This window comes from Notolabrus celidotus, chromosome 1 (genome assembly GCF_009762535.1).
Source record: "Notolabrus celidotus isolate fNotCel1 chromosome 1, fNotCel1.pri, whole genome shotgun sequence".
Lineage (NCBI taxonomy): Eukaryota > Metazoa > Chordata > Actinopteri > Labriformes > Labridae > Notolabrus > Notolabrus celidotus.
The window spans coordinates 31,108,715-31,132,824 of NC_048272.1; the positions used below are offsets into that span (position 1 = coordinate 31,108,715).

The 24,110-nt window shown below is 42.4% G+C and overlaps 2 protein-coding genes and 1 long non-coding RNA gene across 14 annotated transcripts; 1 reads left to right on the forward strand and 2 right to left on the reverse strand.

Annotated features, from left to right (window-relative positions):
• Positions 1 to 1,985: 1,985 nt before the first annotated feature.
• On the reverse strand, positions 1,986 to 7,876 carry zgc:109913 (regulator of G-protein signaling 9-binding protein). The gene is made up of 5 exons (XM_034691352.1): positions 7,645 to 7,876; positions 6,687 to 6,903; positions 6,292 to 6,495; positions 5,930 to 6,072; positions 1,986 to 2,633 (listed from the first exon to the last, which is right to left on the reverse strand). Exons 2-5 carry the CDS (start codon positions 6,886 to 6,888, stop codon positions 2,457 to 2,459), a joined length of 726 nt encoding a protein of 241 aa, XP_034547243.1. The 5' UTR covers positions 6,889 to 6,903; positions 7,645 to 7,876; the 3' UTR covers positions 1,986 to 2,456.
• Positions 7,877 to 8,309: 433 nt separating this feature from the next.
• Positions 8,310 to 19,844, reverse strand: LOC117823037 (E3 ubiquitin-protein ligase RNF182). 12 transcript variants are annotated; one of them, XM_034698080.1, is made up of 10 exons: positions 19,757 to 19,844; positions 19,149 to 19,675; positions 13,695 to 13,759; positions 12,801 to 12,931; positions 12,514 to 12,667; positions 12,172 to 12,236; positions 11,482 to 11,653; positions 11,071 to 11,294; positions 10,621 to 10,991; positions 8,310 to 9,485 (listed from the first exon to the last, which is right to left on the reverse strand). In XM_034698080.1, the coding sequence occupies exons 4-9, from the start codon at positions 12,846 to 12,848 to the stop codon at positions 10,809 to 10,811; spliced, it is 846 nt and encodes a 281-aa protein (XP_034553971.1). In that variant the 5' UTR covers positions 12,849 to 12,931; positions 13,695 to 13,759; positions 19,149 to 19,675; positions 19,757 to 19,844; the 3' UTR covers positions 8,310 to 9,485; positions 10,621 to 10,808. The 12 variants fall into 12 exon arrangements, with proteins under 12 accessions (XP_034553971.1, XP_034553979.1, XP_034554003.1 ...); XM_034698088.1 differs by having other exon boundaries at positions 19,149 to 19,651; positions 19,757 to 19,815; XM_034698112.1 differs by having other exon boundaries at positions 19,149 to 19,245; positions 19,340 to 19,805.
• On the forward strand, positions 19,063 to 21,572 carry LOC117823102. The gene is made up of 3 exons (XR_004633309.1): positions 19,063 to 19,885; positions 20,779 to 20,901; positions 21,138 to 21,572. It is a non-coding gene; the product is annotated as an uncharacterized LOC117823102 (long non-coding RNA).
• Positions 21,573 to 24,110: the final 2,538 nt, after the last annotated feature.

The following is a 24,110-nucleotide window of genomic DNA, read 5'->3' on the forward strand; positions in this document are numbered from 1 at the left end:
TAAGCATACAGAACCAGAACCAAACTCATGCAACAGAACCAGAACCAAACCAGAACCGTAACAGAACTGAACCAGAACCGAACCAGAACCAGAACCAAACTAGAGCCATACCAGAACCGAACCAGAACCAAACCAGAATCGAACCAGAATTGATCCAGAACCGAACCAGAATTGAACCAGAACAGAACCGAACCAGAACCTAACCAGGACCATACCAGAACCGAACCAGAACCAAACTCAAGCAAACTGAACCAGAACCAGAACCAAACTTAAGCAAACAGAACCAGATCTAACTCAGGTAAACAGAAGTGGAACCAACTCGAGCAAACAGAACCAGAACCAAAATCAAGCAAACAGAACCAGAATCAAACTCAAGCAAACAGAACCAGAACCAAACTCAAGCAAACAGAACCAGAACCAAACTCAAGCAAACATTTTTAATGTCCTCAGTGTAGTATGGCATTGAGAAAAATCTGATGCCTCAGCTTGGATTGGCTCCAATTTCTCCTCTCAGTGAGTATTTGCCCGGCCTTCAAGAAGACTCTCTCTGAAGACTCTCTCTGAAGGAACAGATGTAGCCAGGATACACAGCCTCCCCTCCATCACCTGTATCCTATATCCTCACATATGATTGGCCACATGGCTGCCATGCTGACCAATCAAAACAAAGTTCTGCTGTGAGCAGAGCTGGGGCTGACCACTGTGAGAGCTAAGCAGCGAAAGGAAAAAACTTGGAGCCGGCTCTCTCTTGATGCGAGCCGGCTCTTCTGATTCACTATAAAGGATCAGCTCTCAGAGCCACAGCTTTTGATCATGACACATCACTAATGTGCTTAATCTGTGTTACAATTATGAGGGGGGCTTGGACAATTTTCTCACCTGTAAGGGGTCCCTGGCTCCAAAAACTTTGAGAACCCCTGCCCTAGCTAGTAGGAGTGCAAACTCCCAATAGTGAAAACAAATGGAAGAAAAAGAGCGACACAGCTGCACAGAAACTCCACGTTGTAGACATCGCTGATCATAATAGACATCGCCAGGCAGGAAGACAGTTTACATTTTTTTAAATCTCTGAGAGATCTTCAAATACAGAGTGCGTCTTTACACCGGTGAGATTTTTTCAGAGTTTACGGTAACTCAAATAAAAAAACGTGACATTTGCTTTGTTTTATATCGACCACTTAGCAGGATGAATATCATGATTAAGCAGGTATATTTTGAGTCTGAGTCAAGTTGAGAAACATTTGTGGCCATTTTTGTCATTCAGTTCTATTTTGGTCATTAATGCACTGATCCTCTGATCATTATTATTATCTAATTATTTCAGGAAGGCAGCTTCCTGATTCCTTTGCTGGCTCTTTTGTTTTTTTCTTAGCTCGTTTTATATATTTTGAGAAAAGAGAAAGCTGAGATGAGAGTTGGACATCGTTGTTACTTGGTTGCACTAATAAAGTGAAGTGCTGTACATCTGTGGTTGCATTATTCTATTATCAATTTGCCATCATTTTTAAGTATGTAAGAGATGATTTCATTGATATCCATAGACTACATGTCTTTCAATGTAGACTTCCACTGAGAGGAACATATTAGACTATTTAGGAACTAAATTAGGAACTAAATTTAGACTGTCATACCAGCTTGATCATCACTGAAAATGTCCTGGAAATGTCCTGAAAAAGGATCTCTGGAAAAGAGTGGGAACCCTGGTAAAGTATTTTAAGGAGATATTAACAAAATCATTAATGTAAGACGTTTATGTGGTTCAGGTTTCATCTTGTTTCAAACTTAAGCTACTGTTTAACAGAAATGGAAACTACAGATTTTCATCAATCTGTGCTCAGGTTAAAAGTGAAAATACGTTTTCTGGTGGCGTGGTTGCACAAAAATTCAGCACAGAGTTTAAATTTACCTCATTTGTGAAATTCTTTGTGAAACTTGTAGATCTGATGAACTAACTAAGCTGTAAAAGTGAAAGCACTGAAAAGAGATTCATGTTGCTTGTGCATGTTTTAATTTTACAAAAACAGACTTAAGATAAACAGCTGCTTTGAATTAACAGTCATATGCCATACTTATACAATGGATACTGAGGGAAATCATTTTGTGAAAGAAGTGATAAAGATGGACTTCAAAAGGGGACATACCAATAATAACTTATACATTATAGTCATTTAAATATTCAATCTTCAGCCATCCATCCTTTATCAAGAAATAGTGCAATATTTTTTCCTGAGTGACTCAGACCTGCACCTTTTTTATCTTTTAAGTATGACAATGTGAAATATGCTTCAACTTTAACACTACAAACTTGCTAATCAACTTGTGATCACAGCAGTTTTATTACTCAGCAATAAATCTAGTATGTTTTAATCCTTATCTAACAGTTATACATAGATACGAGTATTCTGTTGTCAGACCGGTCACACTTGCAGTATCATTGTGATGTCGGTGGTTCCTCTTTACCCAACACAGCCCAGTCCACAGCATGGTGGCTGGCAGCAGGTGATTAGCTTGTTGTAGGAGACTACCTCGACCTCCATCAGCTCCTCCAAGCTGTCATCTGGTTCTTCCAGGTCACAGTGAGCTTCAGCCCAAGCTGGCTGGGTCGCCTCCACGGACCAGAATGCAACAGGAATCTGCAGAAAACAAGCATAAACCGGTCACCCCTATTTAGTACCCCTAAATACAAATGTAACATGTGCAAGGTTTTCACAAGGCATGTTCCTAACACGGGACTTCCACCAGATCAGTGTCTGGTCCGTCTCCGATCCGCTGCGGTCTGGACCCGGGCTCACTTATCCGTAAACACCCACCAGTTGAGTTTTCGGAGTTCAGCATGGAGCCGGACCACCAGACAGCTGGACTCATGTGACCAAGGTTTTCCCACGGTTATCACTGAATCAACAATTATCCGACTCCTCTCTTTATCCTTATTGTCTATATGGTCCCCTTAAAACCTCCAACCTGTTGACTCCAAGCCTGGCTCCGCTCATCATGACTGTTTGTTATTGTAGTTAAGTGAAATATGATTTGGTGATAACAGTGGTTTATTCTGAAAATTAGCCAGATGTTTTAATTTTGTTTTGGTGCCTGACTTCCTGTCCCGCTCCATCTGCTGTGTGCAGATTTTGGCATGCCTGTAAACCCCTCTTTTTCAGCCCTGCTCAGAACAGGCTGTTTTCTGTGTCTGTGCCTTTAAATGAGAATGAGCTCTCTGACCACGCCCCCTCAGGAAGTGGATGTGCCCTCGGCTGTCCAGCACGTTGATCTAATGTTTACATGTTGGCTGAATAGACACGGCTGCTCACAGACCAGCGTTACTTCAACCCTCTGAATTTGATCCAGAATCTGATCCTGACGGAGAGGCGCCTGCAGCAGGACCTTTCTAAACGATTGGTCACAGATTTAGTGTTTCTTGTTGCTTTATTTGTCAGCATGTCGACGTGTGTCTTGGTACACAGCTACGAACATGTAGCTATGTGGCTATGCTAACTAGCGCTAGCACTTTTCCATGAAAAATAAAAATCATCCACTAAATCTTCAAATCTACGTGGGGAGTAAAACCGACCTTTGTGTTTATTAAGACAGCCTACAACTAACATGCCTCCCTCATAGCTGAATGGATATTTTTCATTCTCGGGGGGTTTGTAGACATGCCAGGGACACATATTTCAGGTAGAGAACCATTAAAAAGTTGATTTTGCATGATATGTCACCTTTAAAACCAGACACCATTTAGGGCCCGAGCCCCGACAAGGTCGGCGTAGGCCCTAATGGAACCTGAAAGATTTTTCCTTCTTTCTTTCTACCTACCCAAGTAAATTGCCTTTTGGAGCCTTCATCAGGCCCCAAAACTCACCAAAAGTTGCATATGCATCAGGATTGGTGAAAATTTTGATATTTTGAAGGTCCCGTGCAAAAAGTCCCAAAAATGTCTCAATAGCGTCACCTTCCTTCCAGCACCACACCTCATTAACACAATTCAACCTACATGCATGACATTTTTTTCACATATCTATCAGATCAAGACCTACAAAAAAGATACCTAATGTCATAGTGAAGTCGCCAATCTTTTTTTTTCTTCAGTTTTTCGCCTGATTCGCAACGGTATGTATTTAAGAGATCTTGCCCTAGTCCCCAAGTCCAAACCACACACATTCTGTAGTCGACACATTGATCATTCAAAATTGTTCAAGGTACACCGTTCAGACTAAAATTGTGGACGTGGCAGACATTCCGGTGGTGCATCAAATGCGCATGTCTCCCCATAAACAGGAAATTGATTTTTGGGGTCTTTTGCATATTTCTGGACTCTCATAAAGGAATTTATAAAATTTGCTCCATAGCACCCCCTAAAGGGTTAAAAAAAGGTAAAATAATCCTCCCCATAGAGTTTTTTTTGAGCTAAGTGCATGATTTCGGACATGCATATTCAGGGCATCAGGACGCACAAAAAAGCCTCTTTCACCCATATCCTAAAAACAACAGGGGACCTTATTATTAGGGCCCGAGCACCAACAACGTCGGCAAAGGCCCGACTTGTGCAACACACAAATTCCAGATACTAAGCTTGTACCCATATATAGAGCTCTCTCCAACATTGTAAAACACTGTCCATGGGTACAAGACACTAGCACAGGGTGCTGTGTCTGTTCCTTTGTTTGAAACATGCTCCAAAGTGCAAGGCTCTTCCTCCAGTTATGGGACACAACACCTCCTCCTTGACACAAAGCTCTTTCCCCAGTAACAAGACACCATTCATAGGTACTTGGGGAAGACCCCTGTGCATCCAGGCACAAGGGTATTCTCCAGTTCTATGACAGGTTTTGATGACCCGTTAGCCTAGATTAGAAGACACTGGACGTGTTTCCAGACTCCCATTTTCAAGACATGCTCCCCGTTAACATACCTGCAAGAACATTCCCAGGTTACGAGACACAACAGGAAATGCTTCAAGAATTGGCCATCAAATTCAATCTGTTTCCAAATACAAAGCTCTTGCCCCATCTACAAGCCAGAACCCTAGGTCCATGAGAGCTCCCAGCTTTCAGACATGTCTAACAAAAAAAGAGAGACAAGGCACTCTCCTCAGATACAGGACACTTGCCCATGCTTGGTACCATGTTTGAAATCTGCCCTTGGGTATAAGGATCTCTTTCAAGTTACAAAACACTATCATCCAGACATGCTTTGGATAACAATAACAGGTGATGATAAGCTCCAGGGAAATAAGTGTGCCTTTGTAACATTTTCCAAAAGCACTGTGCTTCCTGTTGCATGGCACATTAATCACAGGACATACCACCAAGGTACCAGATTTACCCAGTGAAACAAGGCTATTCTGTCAATCACAAACTATTGCAACTAGCTTTATGTATCCAAGTACGAGGCACTATCCCCATTTACCAGATACTAACAGTAACAAGGCTCACTTGACACTGTCAAAAGACACTGTACAAGCCAAAGGTACCATGCTTGCACTCATGTTTGAACCTTGCCACTGGGTACAAAGATCTCCTGCTAGACATTATCCCCTGGTACAAGACATGTCTCAAGGTACAATGCTCTTTCAAGATTCACAAGACATTATACACAGGCAATGGCACTCCCTCATAACAAATGCGCCATTTTCCCCAAAACACTTCCCCAAGGTACAATAAGTGCATCTGGGTAGCAGAGGTGCCCCTGGTCACCAGGACATACTCCCAGTTAGATAGTATCCTCAAGTTATAGGATAGGCTTCAAGGTACCACATAGGCCACAGGACCCCCCCCACCAACTTTAACACAGTGCCAAAAACAAGTTTTGCCCCCTCAGGTATCAGGTACAAGTTTTGGTTCTACCTTTAGACATGTGTGGGGTTAAGGTAAAACCATGTCATGTTCCATCAGTTTGATATAGGAATTGTTCCATCACAAAGGTTGTTTCTCACCCTGAGCTGCATCTCACTCAGCATGGCCTCCAGCCCTACTATGTGATCGGTCAAATCAGGGATTGGCTCTTCTTCTAAAGTGAGCCATGGTACCTGGACTGAAGCCACCCGAGCTGCGACACCTACCACACCATCGATACATCCTGAAGAGACAGACAGAAAGACAGACAGACAGACCAAAACACTTTTTAGATGTGGTAATTCTGGCAGCTATTAAGCAGTAAGAAAGATCTAAGGAAAGCAGGAAGGGAGAGTATGAAGGTAAGGAAATAAGGAGGTGAGACAGATAGGACGCTAGTGTGACTCATGGCTCACCCAATCATAGGGTGTTGACAGAAACAAACTTGAAACCATCAGCTGACCTGAGTTAACCAGTGAGCGCCTATCGTAGCGCTGCGTCAGAGGGAACTGTCTTATCAGATCTTGGGCCTTACGGAGGTCAGACAGGAAGTTCTCCAATGCTGACAGAAAGAGAACCCACAGACGTTCCGACCCCTGCCTGTCCTCAACACCTGTGGAGGCTGAGTCACAGTCTGACAAAAGACGCACAAGACGTCGGGAAAGACCTACAGACAGACAGACAGACAGGTAAGAGACAAACAGTCAGACTAGCAGACAGTTGAGAGAAACAATTTTACTCATAAACAGACAGGTACGTTGTCAACAAATTGGCAGACCAATGGATATACAGGTGAAGGTTAGTTAAACCTGTAGGCTGCCAGATACAATCAAGAAAGACAGGTAAATGCCCTCGTACCGCTACAGATTCGGTGTGCAAGCGCTCTTGTCTCATCCATCTCATCTCGTAGGAAGCTGCAATCCGCCGAGCTGCCAAGTGATGCCGCCAGCTGCTGGAAACAGGACGTGACCCGGCTGAGAGCCTCCTGGGCACGCTCACATTCGGTCTGCTGCCGCCGCCTCGCTGCAAGCTCATCGACTGACCGACGCCATCGACTCATGATGTCATCAAAGACCTGTCAGAGAGGAGGGTCAGGTGAGAAAGGTCAGTGGAGATGAAAGTAAAACAAGGAAAAGATTAACAATCTGATGTATTCTCCTCAATACTCAAACTGATTATGATCAGAACAACTCACATCTAAGTTGTGGTTAAAATTAGTTAGTGGGTAATCACTGAAAATGTTAAGGGTACCGTGTGTAGTATTTAAAGGTACAATGTGACTGTGTGTTAAATAATTAGTATTAATAGACGTTTTTGATGGTAAATACTTGACAATGGAGGGTCATACTCTTCATGCATCACAGGAGCTTCTTGTCCTCAAAGGCTACTGTTGATCAGTTATCTATCTATGCATCGATAACAGAATATGAACTCCTCATTTATAGTGAGTGTGTTACTCCATATTATACACTTAACAAAGTTTAAAGTATTATTCTTTTTCCTCTGTTCAACAGATAAGAAGTGTTTTCAATCTGATATAAACCCACAGTCTTATCTGTGTATTGGACAATAAGTAAATATATCACATTACATATAACTGCATGTAAAAAAATCAGAGATAGGCGAATGTTTGTTTTGGAGATTTCAGAGTTGCGGTTCATCTGAGGGGATGAAGCTCCATCATTACACTCACCTTATTAAACTTTAAACATTTCTGATGTAAGATTAGTTTGAACACATCACCTGTCAGAGACCTCCTGATGTTTTCTAAGTCTTAAAAACTAAAAGGATTAAAGAGAACCGTTTGTTTTCCTACCTGTGCTGACTACATCCACCTTCTTCTTCTGCAGTGGAGGACTGTGCAGTGTCAGGTAGGTTTCTATAAACACTCTTCTTCTCCTCCCTGCGGACCATCAGTGTTTTTAATTAAAGCATGAGGACCAGCTGAGGCCTGAGTCCCCTCAGCACTCAGCGGTCCCTGTAATTTAACTTCAGCACTTCCTCAGAGGCACACTCTCGGGATTCACCTGCCCAGGTAGACTGCTGAAGTTAGGGCTCTGCAACCAAATGAGCCTGAGGTGGGATACTCCAAGAAAATCCTTGCCACAAAGATTTAATTCTTTACATCACTGATCAGTCCTCTCAGATTGTTACATTATTAAGTAGGAATTTGCTGCTTTGACTTAATTTGACCATCAGTGGAAATGTTTAGTTTAATGCGAGTCATAACAGCTAAGCCAGCTTGTTCAAATACATTTTTTAATGTGAGCTGTGTTGTAGTCAAGTTACTGAACCTCGAGTACAAGTCACCAGAGAAGAGTCTGAGTCCTCTCTATCCTCCGAGTCCTAATGTAGTCAATGCTTGAGTCAAAGTTGAGATTCCTGGAAATCAGGACTTGAGTCCTACTACACTGAATGTGAGTAATAACAGCTAATACACAGGAGGTAGTCGTTAGATCAACAGAGACAAGACTCTTTTTTCGGTGCATCTGTATTTTATTTGATGTTACTAGATTTCAAACAAACACATGACACGACATCTGCAGCAGGTGATCTGACCATCAGTTGGTGTCACCTGATACTCCTCCTCTTCCTGCTCCTCCACAACACCATTCATTTGTCAAACATTACATCAAACAATGGCACTTTTTATAGCACAGTTCAACATTTATCAGATCAACATCTCTGTTTTAGGGGGTGACTTCTGTTAGCCTAGCTTAGCATAAAGACTTAAAGCAGGAGGACATTTTGCTATATTTATCTGGTCTTCATCACTCAGATAGCTGCACACAAAAACAAACAACAAACACAACAGGGACTAATTTAAGACTTTCTGTCCTCTTAGTCTGGAATAATCTATGAGCTGTCTTAATCGCTATAACTCTGTCTTGATCTTTACATTGGTTGTGTTAATGCAAAGGTTAGGCTAGCTCATCATGAATTAGCATCATGTTTTAAAGGAGCTGGTGATTTACTCCTGCTTCTGGTCTTTGTGCTAATCCAAGGCAACAGTCCCAGACTTCTCCTCATACTGGATGGTCAGGCTTTAGAGGAAACAGAAAACAGAGGGTTTAACTGGTATTAGTGTGGACACAGACGAGTAACACACTCACACAGATTGATCACACCCAGGAGTTTCACTTCTTCTTTCCATCATGGTTAACAACTGTACAGTCTGTGCAACAGTCTGCAACAGCCTCTCTGATTGGCTGACCGGTGTCCTATGACATCACATCCTGTTGTTTCTGAATATAAAATAAAATCTTTGTAATTAGTTTGACCAGCAGGAGGCAACAAAGAGAAAAACAATCCTTCACAGTAATACACTATAGACATGAATGAAAACAGACCCCGCCTCCTCTCTGTGATGACGTCATCACCTGATCCAGCTGGGATTGGCTGTAGCTTCACAGAGGGAGGAGGGAGTGATGCTGGTATTCAGATAAGGTGGGGTCAGAGTCGACAGGTGAGTCAGTGTCTGAAGGGTCCGTCTGCAGGTTAGGGTCTTGTTTTCCTGGTTGTGTTCCTCTGATTCCACTGATGATGAGTTTTTGATTATTTTCTCTCTGAACAGATTCTACATGAAAACAAAGAATCTGTATGGGGAGGACTGGACTTTGGTGCGAGATATGTTCAGGTGTCTGCAGGAAAAACAGTCTGTATGGAGAGCAAAAGCAAGTGTAATGCAATTAACTGTAGTGACAACCCGGTTCCCATGGTTGGTAATCTGAGGATTTCTTTCTCTCTATAAACAGATATCTGCACGAAGAGCAGCTAACAATCTGTTCTAGATCAAACATTTACACTGAGACACAAATCTGCTTGATGCTGTGTCACTAAAAACATTCAGCGTTTAGATTTCCTGACTTCCTGGAACACATCAGAAATGATGGATCCCACCATCAGGGTGGGCAGCAGGTATTCTAGAATTCTAAGATCAAAGTCGCAATTCTTGAACAGTTCTGTCTTTGATCTCAGAATTCTGAGGTAAAAATTAACATTCCACGAAGAAAGTCAGACTGTTAAACATCAGTGTCTCTAATCCTCTTTCATATACCTCCATTCAACTAACAAACATTGTAAAAGTAGTTTTCTTCTCTTGACTAATCTGCATCATGATGTTGTTATTTAAGCAAACTTCATTCAGTTCATACCACTTACTGTTTACAGTGAAACTGAGACTCACCGGAAACAGATGAATGGGCAGTGAACCAAAAATTGATGGTGTTTATTTTGGTAACTTAATTTTTCCTAATTTGACTGTAACTTCTTACCTGGAGGTCGTTTTACCTCACTGCCTACTACACTGAACTATAGCTGATGGCTACAGATTGTTCCTGTGTTGAAGCTAATGTGTTCTTGATGTTTTCTGTTGCTGTGCTGCAGTGATTCTGTTGTTTTGTTGCTCTGTTTGTTAGTTCTGTTGTTGTAATGGTAGCAGTGATGTGTTGCTATGTTCTTATAGTCATCATGTCAGCATGTTCTTTGCATTGGCTGTATATAAAGATGGGCTACACATCTCCACCTCCTTCTGTCCTATAATAGTGAAACCAAATACTCCCTTTCATATTGCGCTGGTGACTTCATTTTGAGTGAGAGTCTGTGCAGTAGAGATGTGCTGTTGGAGCCCATCTGTTAACACTGAGGAAACAGAGTTTGACCTTTACTGAAGCCAGTCACTTTGTGGAGCTCTTAATGTTTTGTCTTCCCTTTTTTGGGGGGTTTGATGTGTCGTCCGTCTTGTATACACTCTTTAATTCACGTCATGCTGGACGTGCTCTATCGTTCTTACCGTCTTAACGTTGCTTTTTTGCTGTGTGTCGTTTTCATAGCAGCATGTGTCGTCTTGTTTTCGTTATGGCAGCTCGTGTTGTCGTCCTAGTCGTCTACAGTGTCTCGTCATTATGGCAGCATGCATCATCTTGTTGTCATGGCAGTGTATGGTGTGATGTATTGACAACAATGTGAATTGTCTTGTTGTCATGGCAGCGGGTGTGAGCGTGCAGCGAGCGCCTCCATCAGCTCGTGGCACAGACACTGACAGAAACCATAGAGGACGAGCAGCAGCAGCGTGGAGGGGACCAGACTGACCAGGACCACCCCCAACCACAGCTGACCAATCATCAGCAGGTAAATCCCCAGAGGCAGAGAGCTGAAGTACACCTGTCCAAAACAAAGAACACACCTGTCAGACACACATTTCTGCCTAGCTGTCTCTATTAGACTGACGAGTAGTACTGACCAGGCAGAGCGCCCCCAGCAGGCAGCGGGGGAAGCTGCGGGACGTCCAGGCACGACACTTCTGAGATGGCAGGTTGCAGGGCAGAGAGTCGAGGCTGGGGGGGCGGTACAGACCGACAACGTTGAGCATGCTCAGTGAGTCAGAGGACGGAGACTCCTCAGGGAGCTCCATGATAGTGATGACCAGACAGTCTGAGGAGCGGTGAGATGGGTCTGCAATGCCTCCTGATGGACAGACAGAGAGACAGAGAGACAGAGAGACAGAGAGACAAAGAGACAGTCAGACAGAGAGACAAAGAGACAGTCAGACAGACAGATAGACAGACAGACAGACAGACAGACAGACAGACAGACAGACAGACAGACAGACTTTAAAAGAGACTTTAAGTCGTTGAAACACTGAGATAATTACCTTGCATTATTTTACCGGTGAGACTGTTTGGACTAAGCACCACCTCCCCTCCGCCTTCTCCCCCTCCTCCTCCTCCTCCTCCTCCTCCTCCTCCTCCTCCTCCACCTCGACGGGCTCGATCCTGACACGACAGAACAGCCAGGATGTGTCGGTCGTCCTCCATCAGCCACACCTTGACAAAAACGTGATGTTGAATGTCACACAATACATTTATTTAGCGGAAGCTCTTCTGCAAAGAAACTTACATTAAAGCCAGAGCAGGTGATCTATTGTAGAAACATTTTTGGTTATTAATACTGACAAAGCTCTGGCGTCTGTGGCAGCTGCAGAGCGCGATGAGTTCGTCCAGGTGTTTCATGCAGGCCGTGTTAAACGATTGGGAGAGCCGACTACCTGTGCTCCCAATCTGTGAGTAAGCACAGTTTGGATTTTGTCTGGGTTATGTGAGAGCTTTATGTGTGACAGAGCGCAGAGCAGAAGAGAGGGAACACACAATACAAACAAGCGCTGCATAAAAAGCTAGATCCAGCATCTTCCTTAACTGAGCTAAATTGATGCCCCCACTCACCTCTCTTTAACAAACATTCTCATCTCCTGAATTATAAAATCAAGTCTCACTCTTTATTAAGTGAAGAAATCTCACCCACTCCCTAAAAAAGCCTCATCATGTTTCTAAAATAAAAGTCTCACCTCTTCGTCAGGGACGTGTGTCTTGTAGCGACAGAATGGACAGCTGATGACAGGTGAGGCCTCTCCTAAAAACCAATCACAACATGGTACCAAACATGATCAGAGTCACAATGATCAATCCATAGTCTGTTCAGCTATGGTTAATGTTATGGCTATATTAATCTTTTGTTTTAGGTAGTGGAAAGGGGAATTAATAGTACAGTGAAGGGTATTTTGGCTTCACTTTTGTACAACTGAAGGAGCTGTAGGTGTGTTGTCCATCTTTATATTCATATGTTTTGCAGTTTGCCTTTAGGTCAAGTCTCGAGTTAATTTTGTGTTTATGATCTTTAACGCACTCACCCATGTCGACCATCTTCTTCAGACACTTGGCACAGACTCTGTGCAGACAGCCCAGGAGTTTGGGTTTCCTGCTGCGAGTGTCGTAGCGGTTGTAGCAGATTTTACACTCAAGTTCCTCCAGAGTGTAAACCAGAGACTGTGCCCAGGTCTGCACCTGAACACATCCCAACAAGGGGTAAATTATCGGGGAATTCAGCTTTTTGGTGTCTGAAGTTAATTAAATTGCAGCTGTCTATGGGACAGGTTTGAAATCAAATCATTCCTCCAGATCTTGATCCAAATCTCACCTTGCCTTCGATCCCCCGGACAGGCTCTGCCTCCTTTAGCTGGTTCATCTTATTGGCTGTTGTCTTCTCCTGAACCAGCAGGGAGGGGCTTTGGTTGGCGGGGCTTAACTGGATCTGAGGCCTTCAACTGACTGGAGGACAAACAGTATTATTATTACAGCAGAACTAATCACTGATAAAAAAGTGACGCAGAATCAGACTGAAAACTGAATATTAACAACAATTGATATCAGTACAGAAAATTACTTCTGTATCATATCACATATACTTACATATAAAACTTTTGTATACATACTATAAACAGTGGTCCATTGTAAAACATCTAAAGGTTTCCAAAACACCCTCACACATGCTTTTATGTTTCCTTTATTTGTTTTTTATTCCTGTGAAAAACAATATAAATAATACCAAACTAAACTACAGTAACATAAACTAAACTAAACTAAAACAATTAAACTGAATTAAGCTAAACTACTCTAAACTTAACTTTATCAAACTGAAATATACTAAACTACACCAAACTAAACTAAAATAAATAACCTAAACCAAGCCAAGCCATGCTAAGCTAAGTTCAGCTAAGGATAGCTAAACTTAACCTAAACTAACCTAACCATAGCTAAACTAAACCAAACTCAACTAAACTAAATAAACCAAGCCAAGCTATGCTAAGCTAAACCAAACCAAACTAAGCTAAGACAAACTAAACTTAGCTAAACTAATCTAACCTTAACTTAGCTAGACTAACCTAAACTAACCCAAGCCAAGCCAAGCCAACCAAGCTAAGCTAAACTAAACTAAAGCAAACTAAAATTAGCCAAACTAACTGTAACCAGACTAAAATAAACCACCACTTTCAGTGAAACTTCTGTCCTGAACAGATGAAGTAGCAGGTACCTGACTCCAGATCAGCTGATCAGTGTGACAGCCTGAGAGGATGTCCATCTGTCCAACCTGAAGACCTACATACATGCAGGTGAGACAGATACATGATCTTAGATTGACTGATTTAAATGATTAGATATTTGTGTCAGGCATAAATATTACCCTCAGCCTAAACAAACTCATTAGACACCATTCTCAGGACAAAGAAACCAGAAACCAAAAGTAGAAACTTACATTACAACATATTATATTAAAGAACAAACCATCTAGACCTTTCTTCCAGGCTCTGGAAACTAAAGGAGCTTTAAAATGAAACAACCGTTACATCCTGTTGTCATAAGAGCACCAAAACATCTCAGGGTTTTGAACATATGTTTCATTTTTTCAAAGGTCTTCTAACTCATCTTAACGGGACGATAAATAAGAAACTGTAAGTTACTGTCTCCTTTCCTTACTTCATAGTTCACATCGTCAGTGTTCCTCCTTCAGCTTGATTAGTTTGAAATGACAATGCGTGGATGGGGGCATGGAGGCGATCAGCCTGTAGCTCTGCTGAGGTGGTACTGAGGCCCAGGTTGCTTTGATAGTGGCCTTCAGCTGTCTATATTTTTGGGCTCAGTGTTTCTCTTGACTAATGTCCAACAGATTCTCTTTGGGGTTCAAGTCACATGAATTAACTGGCCAATCAACCGCGGCAATATGTTCGGTAAACCAGTAGTTTTGGCACTGTGGGCAGGTGCTGCTGGAAAGGAAACCATCATCTCCATGAAGCTTGTCAGCAAATGAAGCATGATGTGCTCTAACATCTCCTGCTAGATTCTGTGTTGACTTTGGACAGATTTTAGTCTACCTGCTGAGAAAACTACGTGTACAGGTGTCTATTCATAATCTTCACGTGATGTCACACACTTATGGAACTGCCCACCGAGAGGGCAGGAAAGGCTTATTGACCCGACTGAATCGAAAACACATACAGCTGTCTTTACTTTCATAAGCTTTCATCCTGGCTGCAGTGTAAAGGGAGGGGTTCGTGTTTATGTAGAAATTATCGAGTTCTGGCAAGGACTCAGCTTTAAGCGACTGAAATGGTGTAGTGAATGCTGTTGAAGGGTTTTGAGTGTCAAGAAATTAACTTGTCTTCATATCTCTGTTTCTCTGTGGCTACCAGGTGATATAAGTATGCCTCATTTTTTAAGTTATGTTTTGTGGCATTTTGCCTTTATTGGATAGGATTACTGGAGAGAGACAGGAAATGTGGGGAGTAGAGAGTGGGGGAACACATGCAGCAAATGGTAGAGGTCAGGGGTTGAACCCGCGACCGCTGTGTGAAGGGCTATAGCCTCTGCACATGAGGCGTGCGCTTAGACCGCTAGGCCAACATCGCCACAGTGTGCCTCATTCTGAAGAGATTAACCAATAAAAAAGTCCTGTCTGCAGCTCCACAGAAAGTTCAATGGAGGCCACATTTTACTACAGTCTTAAGGCTGGTTCATACTTCAGCATTAACCCTATAGCATTGACAGACGCAGACATGAGCACCAGCAATACTCCGTCAAATTGCTTGAGGGCAGTGTGGCCTCAGCAATGATTACAGGGAAGAATAGAGGACCCGTCGGAGGAGATGAAATACACGGCCGATGTGCAGCTGATGAGCGTGGATCCTGCAAGTGCTGTAAATGCGGGAAATACAATGGCATCAAATGGACCAATCACAGGGCTTGCGGTCTGCGTTGAGTCGACTCATAGTTACATTTTGGAGAAGGTGCATGTCAACTAAGTGCATAGGCCTCTGCGTAGGTACGGGAACTGCGCATAAGTATGAATCAGGCTTTATTTGCTCTCCAGGCGTCCATGCTGGACACGTGACTGAAAACTATGAATTGAAGTTAACTTAGTTAAACTGTCCCCTCTGATGGACAAAGTCTGTCTACAGAGCTGTGGTTACAACTCAGAATACAACTCTACAGGTTTACATATACTGTTAATACACCTGTACATATAAGACTAGATTAAGGTGGGCTGAGTTTTTAATGGTCAGTTTGTCACATAAAAACCTGTCATTTACATAAGAATTAAAAATAAAAGATCATAAATTACATAAACATGTTTACACCAATAACTCATGACTTCATTACATCACATGGTATTATTCTTAAACTTAGTATTACAAACTGAATGTTGTGTTTCTGTGGAAGTATTTAAAGTAAGGTCCAGTATCTAAAAATAAAGTCCAGTCTATCTGTCCAGGGCATTCACATACACACACACGCACACACACACACACACACACACACACACACACACACACACACACACACACACACACACACACACACACACACACACACTGTGCTGTGTGTGTTTATAGACTGTAGCTGTTATGTAACTGAGGAGGAGGGGGACACCAGGGATGCTGATGTTGCTATGGTAACATCTTTCCCTGCGCGTGCATGGACCTGAGATCGGCCAATCAGCTGAGTCGGTTGTGATCACATGACAGTGATCAGCTGGTTCTTCATTTCAGAGCAGGTGTACAACTTTCCTCACAGTCAGGACAGACTCAGGTGAACCAGGCTCATATATATGCACACATAGCTCCAGACTTCCCACAATGCACTGCAGTTCTCTCTCCTCCTCAGAACTCCTCTCCTCCTGCACGGCTGAGTTAAAACTTCTTCTAAACTACGACAGTCATAAAGATCTTATTTTATCCTCTTCTTAAGTTTACATTGTTTATTTTTCAGGGCAGGTGTTCTGTTTTTAGCGGGGTTAAGCTATAAGACCAGAGATCATATACTCTGGTCACATGACATGCAAGCAAGAGTAGAGCAGTTAGCTAAAACCTGGTTTGTACTTGTGTGGCGAATCATCGCCATAGCCCTGTTTCAACGCAGAAGCCTACGAATGTGGCCTGATATGCATCTCCTCCAAAATCTAACTACGAGTCTAAACGACGCAGACTGTAAGTCCTGTGATTGGGCGGCTGTGCAGCATTGTATTACCTGCACTTACAACATTTCCAGAAACACCCTATATCGTCCGTATATTCCATCTCCTCTCTTTTCCTCTGTGTAATACCTGCTTTATCATAAACAGTAACATTATCAGCTCCAGTTGAACATAACACGCTCAAGGCTGATTTATATTTCTGCGTCGCCCCTATGCAGCAGGGGCTGAAGCAAACATGAGCACCACATACTTGTGAGTCGATGTGTCCTTGACGCACAGCAATTCTCTGCCGAAATAAGTGAGGGCAGTGCGGTCTTTCTGATAGCCGGTCGCCTGTTTCCGGCCCCACTATGATCTCTGTTTATTTTTCCACAGTAATTCAGAGCGTGTTATGATAATCTACAGCTGATACATGTTTCTGTTTATCATACAGACATGATTACACGGAAGAATAGAGATGAAATAGAGATGAAATACACAGCCGATGAGCCGATGAAGTGCTGGAATTGTTGGAAATACAATGCCGCCGAGCGGATCAATGCCCTACCTATGGGTAGTTACATTTTGGAGGAGGTGCATGGCAGCTATGTAGGCCTCTGCGTAGGGAGCTACGCGGACCCTCAGCGTAGGCTAAGCCGTCGAGTCGATGCAGAAGTACAAATCAGCCTTCAGAGCCTCCATACTTCCCTGTAGACAAGCAAGAAAACACAGCAGAAATAGGCAATCTGACCAGCATAAGGAACACACCGCCTACAACTGTTTAGGTGAAGCACTGCAGAGCGACGCAGATGCTGAGATGCACATATATGAAGTGCTCAGACACTACAGCATAAACCAGACTTAAAGGAGGAAGGCACAACTTGGCACACTTTTGGTACACTGGCCTCAGGCTCGACAGAACCTGACACAGCAAAGAAATGGGTGTCAGAGAGGAGCAGGACGTCGGCTCTGTGGAACTAGTCCGGCTTTAATAAAGACGGTGCAGCCTCAGATATTGTGCAGAACCTGCCTCGCTGCTGCTGCTACCTGATGGAGCAGTTGAAAAAAAACCACCACAAAGCCATGTATGATAGTCACATGAGTAACACCTCCACCTCTTTAAAATCTCTTTTAATAACACATCTTTACTGGTGCGCTTTTACAGGAGACGTCACCTGAGCGTGTTTTAATCCGGATGCTTTTTTTATTTTTCAGGCTGCATCACGGGCAGCATTTTATTGTTTTATGAGTTAGATTGTACAAAAGATGAGTGTAGTCTGGATAGCTCATTTCTTGATTGGCACACACTGTACCATTTATCATTTCTTGATTGGCACACACTGTACCATTTATTATTTAAAGATATTGAGATTACAAGTCTTCCAAAGAGAGGCACAGCTGACTTGATTGACAGGCAGGAACACTGTAGCTGTTGGCTAGGAGTCTCAAAGCCCGCCTCTTTAGGTCACAATTGCTCGACAGCAGCAATATGGCTGCCGCCGCCGATTGGCCTCAAAAAAACGCTTCAGAAATGGATGGGTGACATCACGGATACAATGTACCACATTATTTGTACATTCTATGTACTGTACTCAATATCAGCATCAAGTGGATTACTATAAATCGGAATGTACGGCAGGGGTTCCCAAACTTTTCAGCCCTCTAGCCCCAAAGTAGCGGAGCGGGAGATCAGCGATACCGAGTCCGGCAATCCCACGTCCCTCAAGGTTAAATGTTTCTCACTGCCTCAGGATACATTGATAGGCAAATCCCAAAACTGACAAAATTTAACCAAAATAATAAAAGGCCTCAGATACTTGATGTCACTGGTTGGAAGAAAATTAGACTACCTATGTGCAGATGTTGTTGTGCTGCTGCCACCAGTCACCTCAGAGGTCATGTGACAACAAAGAAAAGTGGAAAATAGATAACATTTGATTTGCATGGTTTTACTTTAAATGTAACCACTATTTACATTTGATCTGACAGAGCCTCTCTGGTGACATTATAGGAAAAGAAAAAAAAACGTGGCCTCCATTCGTTCCTGTGATTCAATTATCTTGTGGCCATGATTGTTTTATTATAAAATGTCACCAGAGGGTCTCTGTTAGATCTTTATAATTTTGCATTAAATATGCAATTCTAAATAGTGTTTTTTTTCCAGAAGGTATTTACCGACCCACTAGTGATGAGAACCAATGCTGTACGGAGCCACTGAAGTCCCAAAATGTAGAATGTTTCATGTTGTGTGCATAAATTATTGCCATGTTGGCACAGGTTGAAATCTTGTGCACTTACAAGATAATTATTTTGTGCACACAAGATAAAAGGTGTTACCTTTTTGGAACTTTTGGGGTGCTGTTTTGCTTTTTGCTATTATAAAGTGTCCTCTGTTGTTCGTTGCACTAAGGCACAGATTGTGGGCGTCAGGTGCAGACGGAAAACACAAACAGGTGATAAAAAAGTGACATCATTACAAAATCTGTGACAGCACAGGTCATCAGCTGTAAATATTGGCAGTCACGTGTCACTGCTCACCTGCTGTGTGGTGACCGTAGCAGGATGACCGTCGCTGAAATGCAGATGGGACTGCTGTCTTCTCACACACTGGTGGTGATGGTTGCTGAGCTGCTCTCTACTCTCTCAGAAGGAGAAACATGGTGGCAAATAAAAATCAACAGTTTCTGCACAGTCTGTGTCAGACTGCAGTCACAGTCCGGTTGCTGCACCTGGATGTGGTTGCTGTAGTCTCCACTGCGGTCGTGGAGCCCTGATGATGCTGTGGTCTCAGTTGAAGCAACACTGCGGAGGTTTACCGTCATCCGCCTCGTGAACAGCCGGTGGTCTTGAGCTCTGCTGGGACTAGAGGGGATGCTAGCAGGCCAATAAGCTATCTCCGGTGTGCTGGTCGCTGGAAGGACGGGAGTCGGTCTCGGTGTCGGTGACTCACCGTCTCCTCCTCATCCTCCTCGGTGTCTCCCTCCGCTCTTCACTGCGGCGCGCGGCCAGCGGCGGGAGACAAGGTTACCATAGCAACCGGCCTGCAGAGGGATGAGGGGAAATCTCTGATCGAAGATGACAACCGAAGATCAATCACCTTTACACCGACATGAAAATATGAAACATGATAACCACTTCCTCCGTACCCTGCTCTTTGGATGTGAAACCACAGAAACACGCGTCATCAGAGCAGGACGTCCACCTGTTCCTTTTTGTTTGCTGTTACGTAACGTCACAATGTCACGAAGACACAACAGAAATACGCACGTGCTCAGGTAACACGCTGACAGCCTTAAAGAAGAAGAAAGTTTGGGGCTGAAATATGTTGAATATTCATTTGATATATAAGTAAATCAGAAAAAACATCAGGCATAGAGCGGACAGCTACAACACAAATACATTACCTTCACATGATTTAAGAAGTTAGTGCATTCACTGTGCGCAGATTAAAACGGTACATTATTATCTAATATCATCAAATTAATGTTGTACACTTTAGAATACAATATCAAATGTATAAAACAAAAATAAACATCACTGTCTGTTGTTTTATTGTATTCAATTCCTGTTATTCAGCTGTTCTTATCTCACTCAGTCTTTGTTTTCAGTCAACTTACTTGACTTAGATTTTATTCGTTCATACATATTCAGTTAATTTTCTCACTTCAGTGTTTGACAACAAAATATGAGCCACATCTTCTAAAAATACTCTTACACTGTCCATACAAACTTAGTACCTGCCCCTTTCTTAATCACAACATAATTTAAAAGGAAGGGGGGAGTTACACTAATCATGTGATCTAGCCTGTAAGACAAGTAGACACCTGAGGTAAGGAGGGGCAGTCTCCATTTGGAGTCCCAGAACAGAGCAGGAAACTGAAGCGTTTTCTGTATCATTTCTGTTCTAAAGTCTCAGAGTAAGTTTTCTCTCTGAACTGTAAAGGAACAAAAGTTTCAATGAACTCAGCAGTTAGATTGATAAGAGGACACAGGAGCTCTGGATGCTTTTTTTTTTTTTTTTTTGGTGTGTGTGTGTGTGTGTGTGTGTGTGTGTTACTTTCTGCTCTCTGAGTTCTGGGTGTGACTCTTGAACAAACTTGTTTCTCCTGACTCTTGTGTGTTCCTCTCTCACTGAGTGTTTCTGTTTAATCTCTCTGACTGACTTCAGACCAGAACATGAGTGTTTGTTCAGAGGAAGAGGAGGACAGAGCAGATTCTCCTGGACCCAACAGCTGTCTGTCTTTGGACAGTGACCTGAGTCCTCCAGCTGCAAACAGTCAGACAGTGTGAGGTTCGTGTTAAGAACAGATTACAGGAAGGTCTGTCTGTGATTTATGAAACAGTCAGAGAGGAAACTCAGATAAAACTAGGAGGGTTCAAACCAAACAGACATTACAGACTGAAGGCTGAATTCAGACAGAAAAGTATGCAGACTTTCACTTCCCTCATGGTCTCAACTTCTGGATCACGTTTGTTCAGTCTTGATCTTTTTCAGCATCAGTCAACAAATCATTCATATCTTGACAGGAGGAGGAAGAGGAGTCCTGTCTCTGTGGAAGAGAAGCCATACTGCTGTGCTGCGTGTCAGGGCGTCCTGAAGGATCCAGTCTCTACCAGCTGTGGACACTGGTTCTGCAGACAGTGCCTCACCTCAAACTGCGACCAATCTGGTCCACCAAGAGGTAGAGGTGGGCATTATGGCCTCAAAATATAACACGATATTTCGAGAAAAGTTGTGATAACGTTATTTATGACAATATTTTCCACCTGTTTCTGTGTCTGTGGATTCCTGAACCTAGGAACTCAGTATTTTTCCCGCTCAATGTTTTTAGTTTTTTTTTAAATCTCTTTATTGGGTTTTTTCTTTTTCCACATAAATTGCAAAAGTCTGAGACACTATTACCCATGCCTCAAACTAGCATACAAAAAAAAGTATAAATGAAAACCAAAGGATATACAAAACACAAGTAAAATAAAAAAAAATACCAAAACAATAACATAAAAATTTGATTTAAATAGAAATAATACTACAACAATACAACTTGGAGGATGTCAGGTGCCCTAGAATTTGCTAAGTTATTATTTTTCATAGGGTTGTTCTTGTTAAAGTGGTCTATAAACGACTGCCATATTGAGTAAAACATATTTATTTTTCCTCTGAGGGTGAATTTTATTTTCTCTAACTGCAAATGCTTCATAACATCATTCATTAGAGCTAGATAAATTGGAGGTTTTTTTTGTTTCCAGTTCAGCAGAATTATTCTTCTTGCTAACAGCGTCACAAAGCATATCACATTCTTCCGGTTGTTTGACAAAGAGAGCTCCATAGCATCTGTCCCAACCCCAAACATTGCAAGAACTGGGTCTGGTTTGATATGTTTCTGGAAAATCTCTGATAAACTTTGGAATATTTTGGTCCAGTAGGTGGCGATGCTTGGACAAGTCCAGAACATACACTTGTCCTCAGAATTATTCATACCCTTGTTAATTTTTGTGATTTTTTATTTTTGTGATGAAACTAATGCATTTTTTTCAAGTTTGTTTATGAATTATATGTGACCAACAAGTGAAAGAATGACAACAATACACAATTCAAGAACATCTTCATTTCATGGGTATTTCATTGATGGATTACCAAAAAATGCTATGTTCAAAATTATTCATACCCCTGACAATATCTCAACAAAATGTCCCAAATGTGTTAATCTTTGTCCTAAAGTTATTTCATGATGTCACAATGGAATAAATACCTTTTTTTATTGACCTAATGTTAAACAATGACAAAAAAAATAGCATCTTTCCAGAAGAGTGTAAATAGAGGAAAAGTGTTTTGGTCATACTCAATTTTTAGTCATCATGGTCAAGAAGAAGGAGCTCAGTGAGGACCTGCGTCAACGTCTCGTGTGTGTCCACAGTAAAGGAAAGGGTTACAAGGCCATTTCAAAGCAGTTTGATGTCCCTGTGGCAACAGTCCAGAGCATAATCAACAAGCACAAGAGGTTTAACACTGTTAAAAACCTCAGCGGGCATGGCAGGAAGCGTAAGGTGTCCCCCAAACTTGCCAGAAAAATATGTCGAGAGGTCAACAACAACCCCTGGACCACAACTAAGACCCTAATGGAAACGCTTGACCAGGCAGGGACGAAGGTGTCACGGTCCACCATCGAGCGAGTCTTGCACAGAGGAGGTCTCCATGGACGTAGGCCTCGGAAGACACCGTTGCTCAGGAAAAAACATGTGGAGGCTCGCCTGGCCTTTGCTAGAGGTCATCTGAAGCAAGATCCTAACTTTTGGTCAACCATCCTGTGGTCTGATGAGACAAAGTTGGAGTTATTTGGCCATATGGATGCCCAATATGTCTGGAGGAAGAAAGGAGAGGCATACAAGCCAAAGAACACTGTCCCCACCATCAAGCATGGTGGTGGAAGCATAATGTTATGGGAATGCTTCTCTTCCAGTGGCACAGGGAACCTTGTCAAGGTCCAAGGAATCATGAAAAAGGAGGATTACATCAGGATCCTTGATGAAAACATGAAGGAATCAGCTGAGAAACTCCAGCTCGGCCACAACTGGACGTACCAGCAGGACAATGATCCTAAACACACTGCCAAGGCAGTGAAGAAATGGTTCAAGGACAATGATGTCAACGTCCTAGAATGGCCAAGTCAGAGTCCTGACCTGAATCCGATCGAGAACTTGTGGCGAGACTTGAAAACCAGAGTGATGGCTAGGAAACCGACCAACCTGACCCAGCTTGAGGCCTTTGCCAATGAAGAGTGGGCCAACATTCCACAGAAGACATGCAGGAAGCTTGTGGACACATACAAGAATCGTCTAGAAGCAGTCATAAAAAACAAAGGCTATGCTATTGACTATTAAAGAAAGACATTTGATTAGGGTATGAATAATTTTGAACATAACATTTTTTGGTAATCCATCAATAAAATACCCATGAAATGAAGATTTTCTTGAATTGTGTATTGTTGTCATTCTTTCACTTGTTGGTCACATATAATTCAGAAACAAACTTGAAAAAAATGCATTAGTTTCATCACAAAAATAAAAAATCACAAAAATTAACAAGGATATGAATAATTCTGAGGACAAGTGTATGTGCAAGTGAGGCCGGTGTCTGTCCGCAACGATCACAGAGTGGGTTCACAGCAGGGAACATTTTTGAAACTTTCAACTTTGATAGATGAAGCCTGTGTAAAATTTTGAATTGTATCAGTCCATGTCTTGTACATACAGATGAAGAATGCACACGATCCTGAGCCTTTGTCCATTGGTTTCCTGAGATTTCCACTGCAAGGTCCTCCTGCCAAGCCTCTTTTAAATGATCAAGTTTGGCTGTACAGTCCATTAGTGACAGATTGTTATAAATCTTAGATATAGACCCTTTTTTTTAATGGATCAGACAGGAGCACTGAGTTCATGATACATTCGGAGGCTGATCAGGGAAGGACGGGAACCTTTTCTTAACAAAACTTTGAATTTATA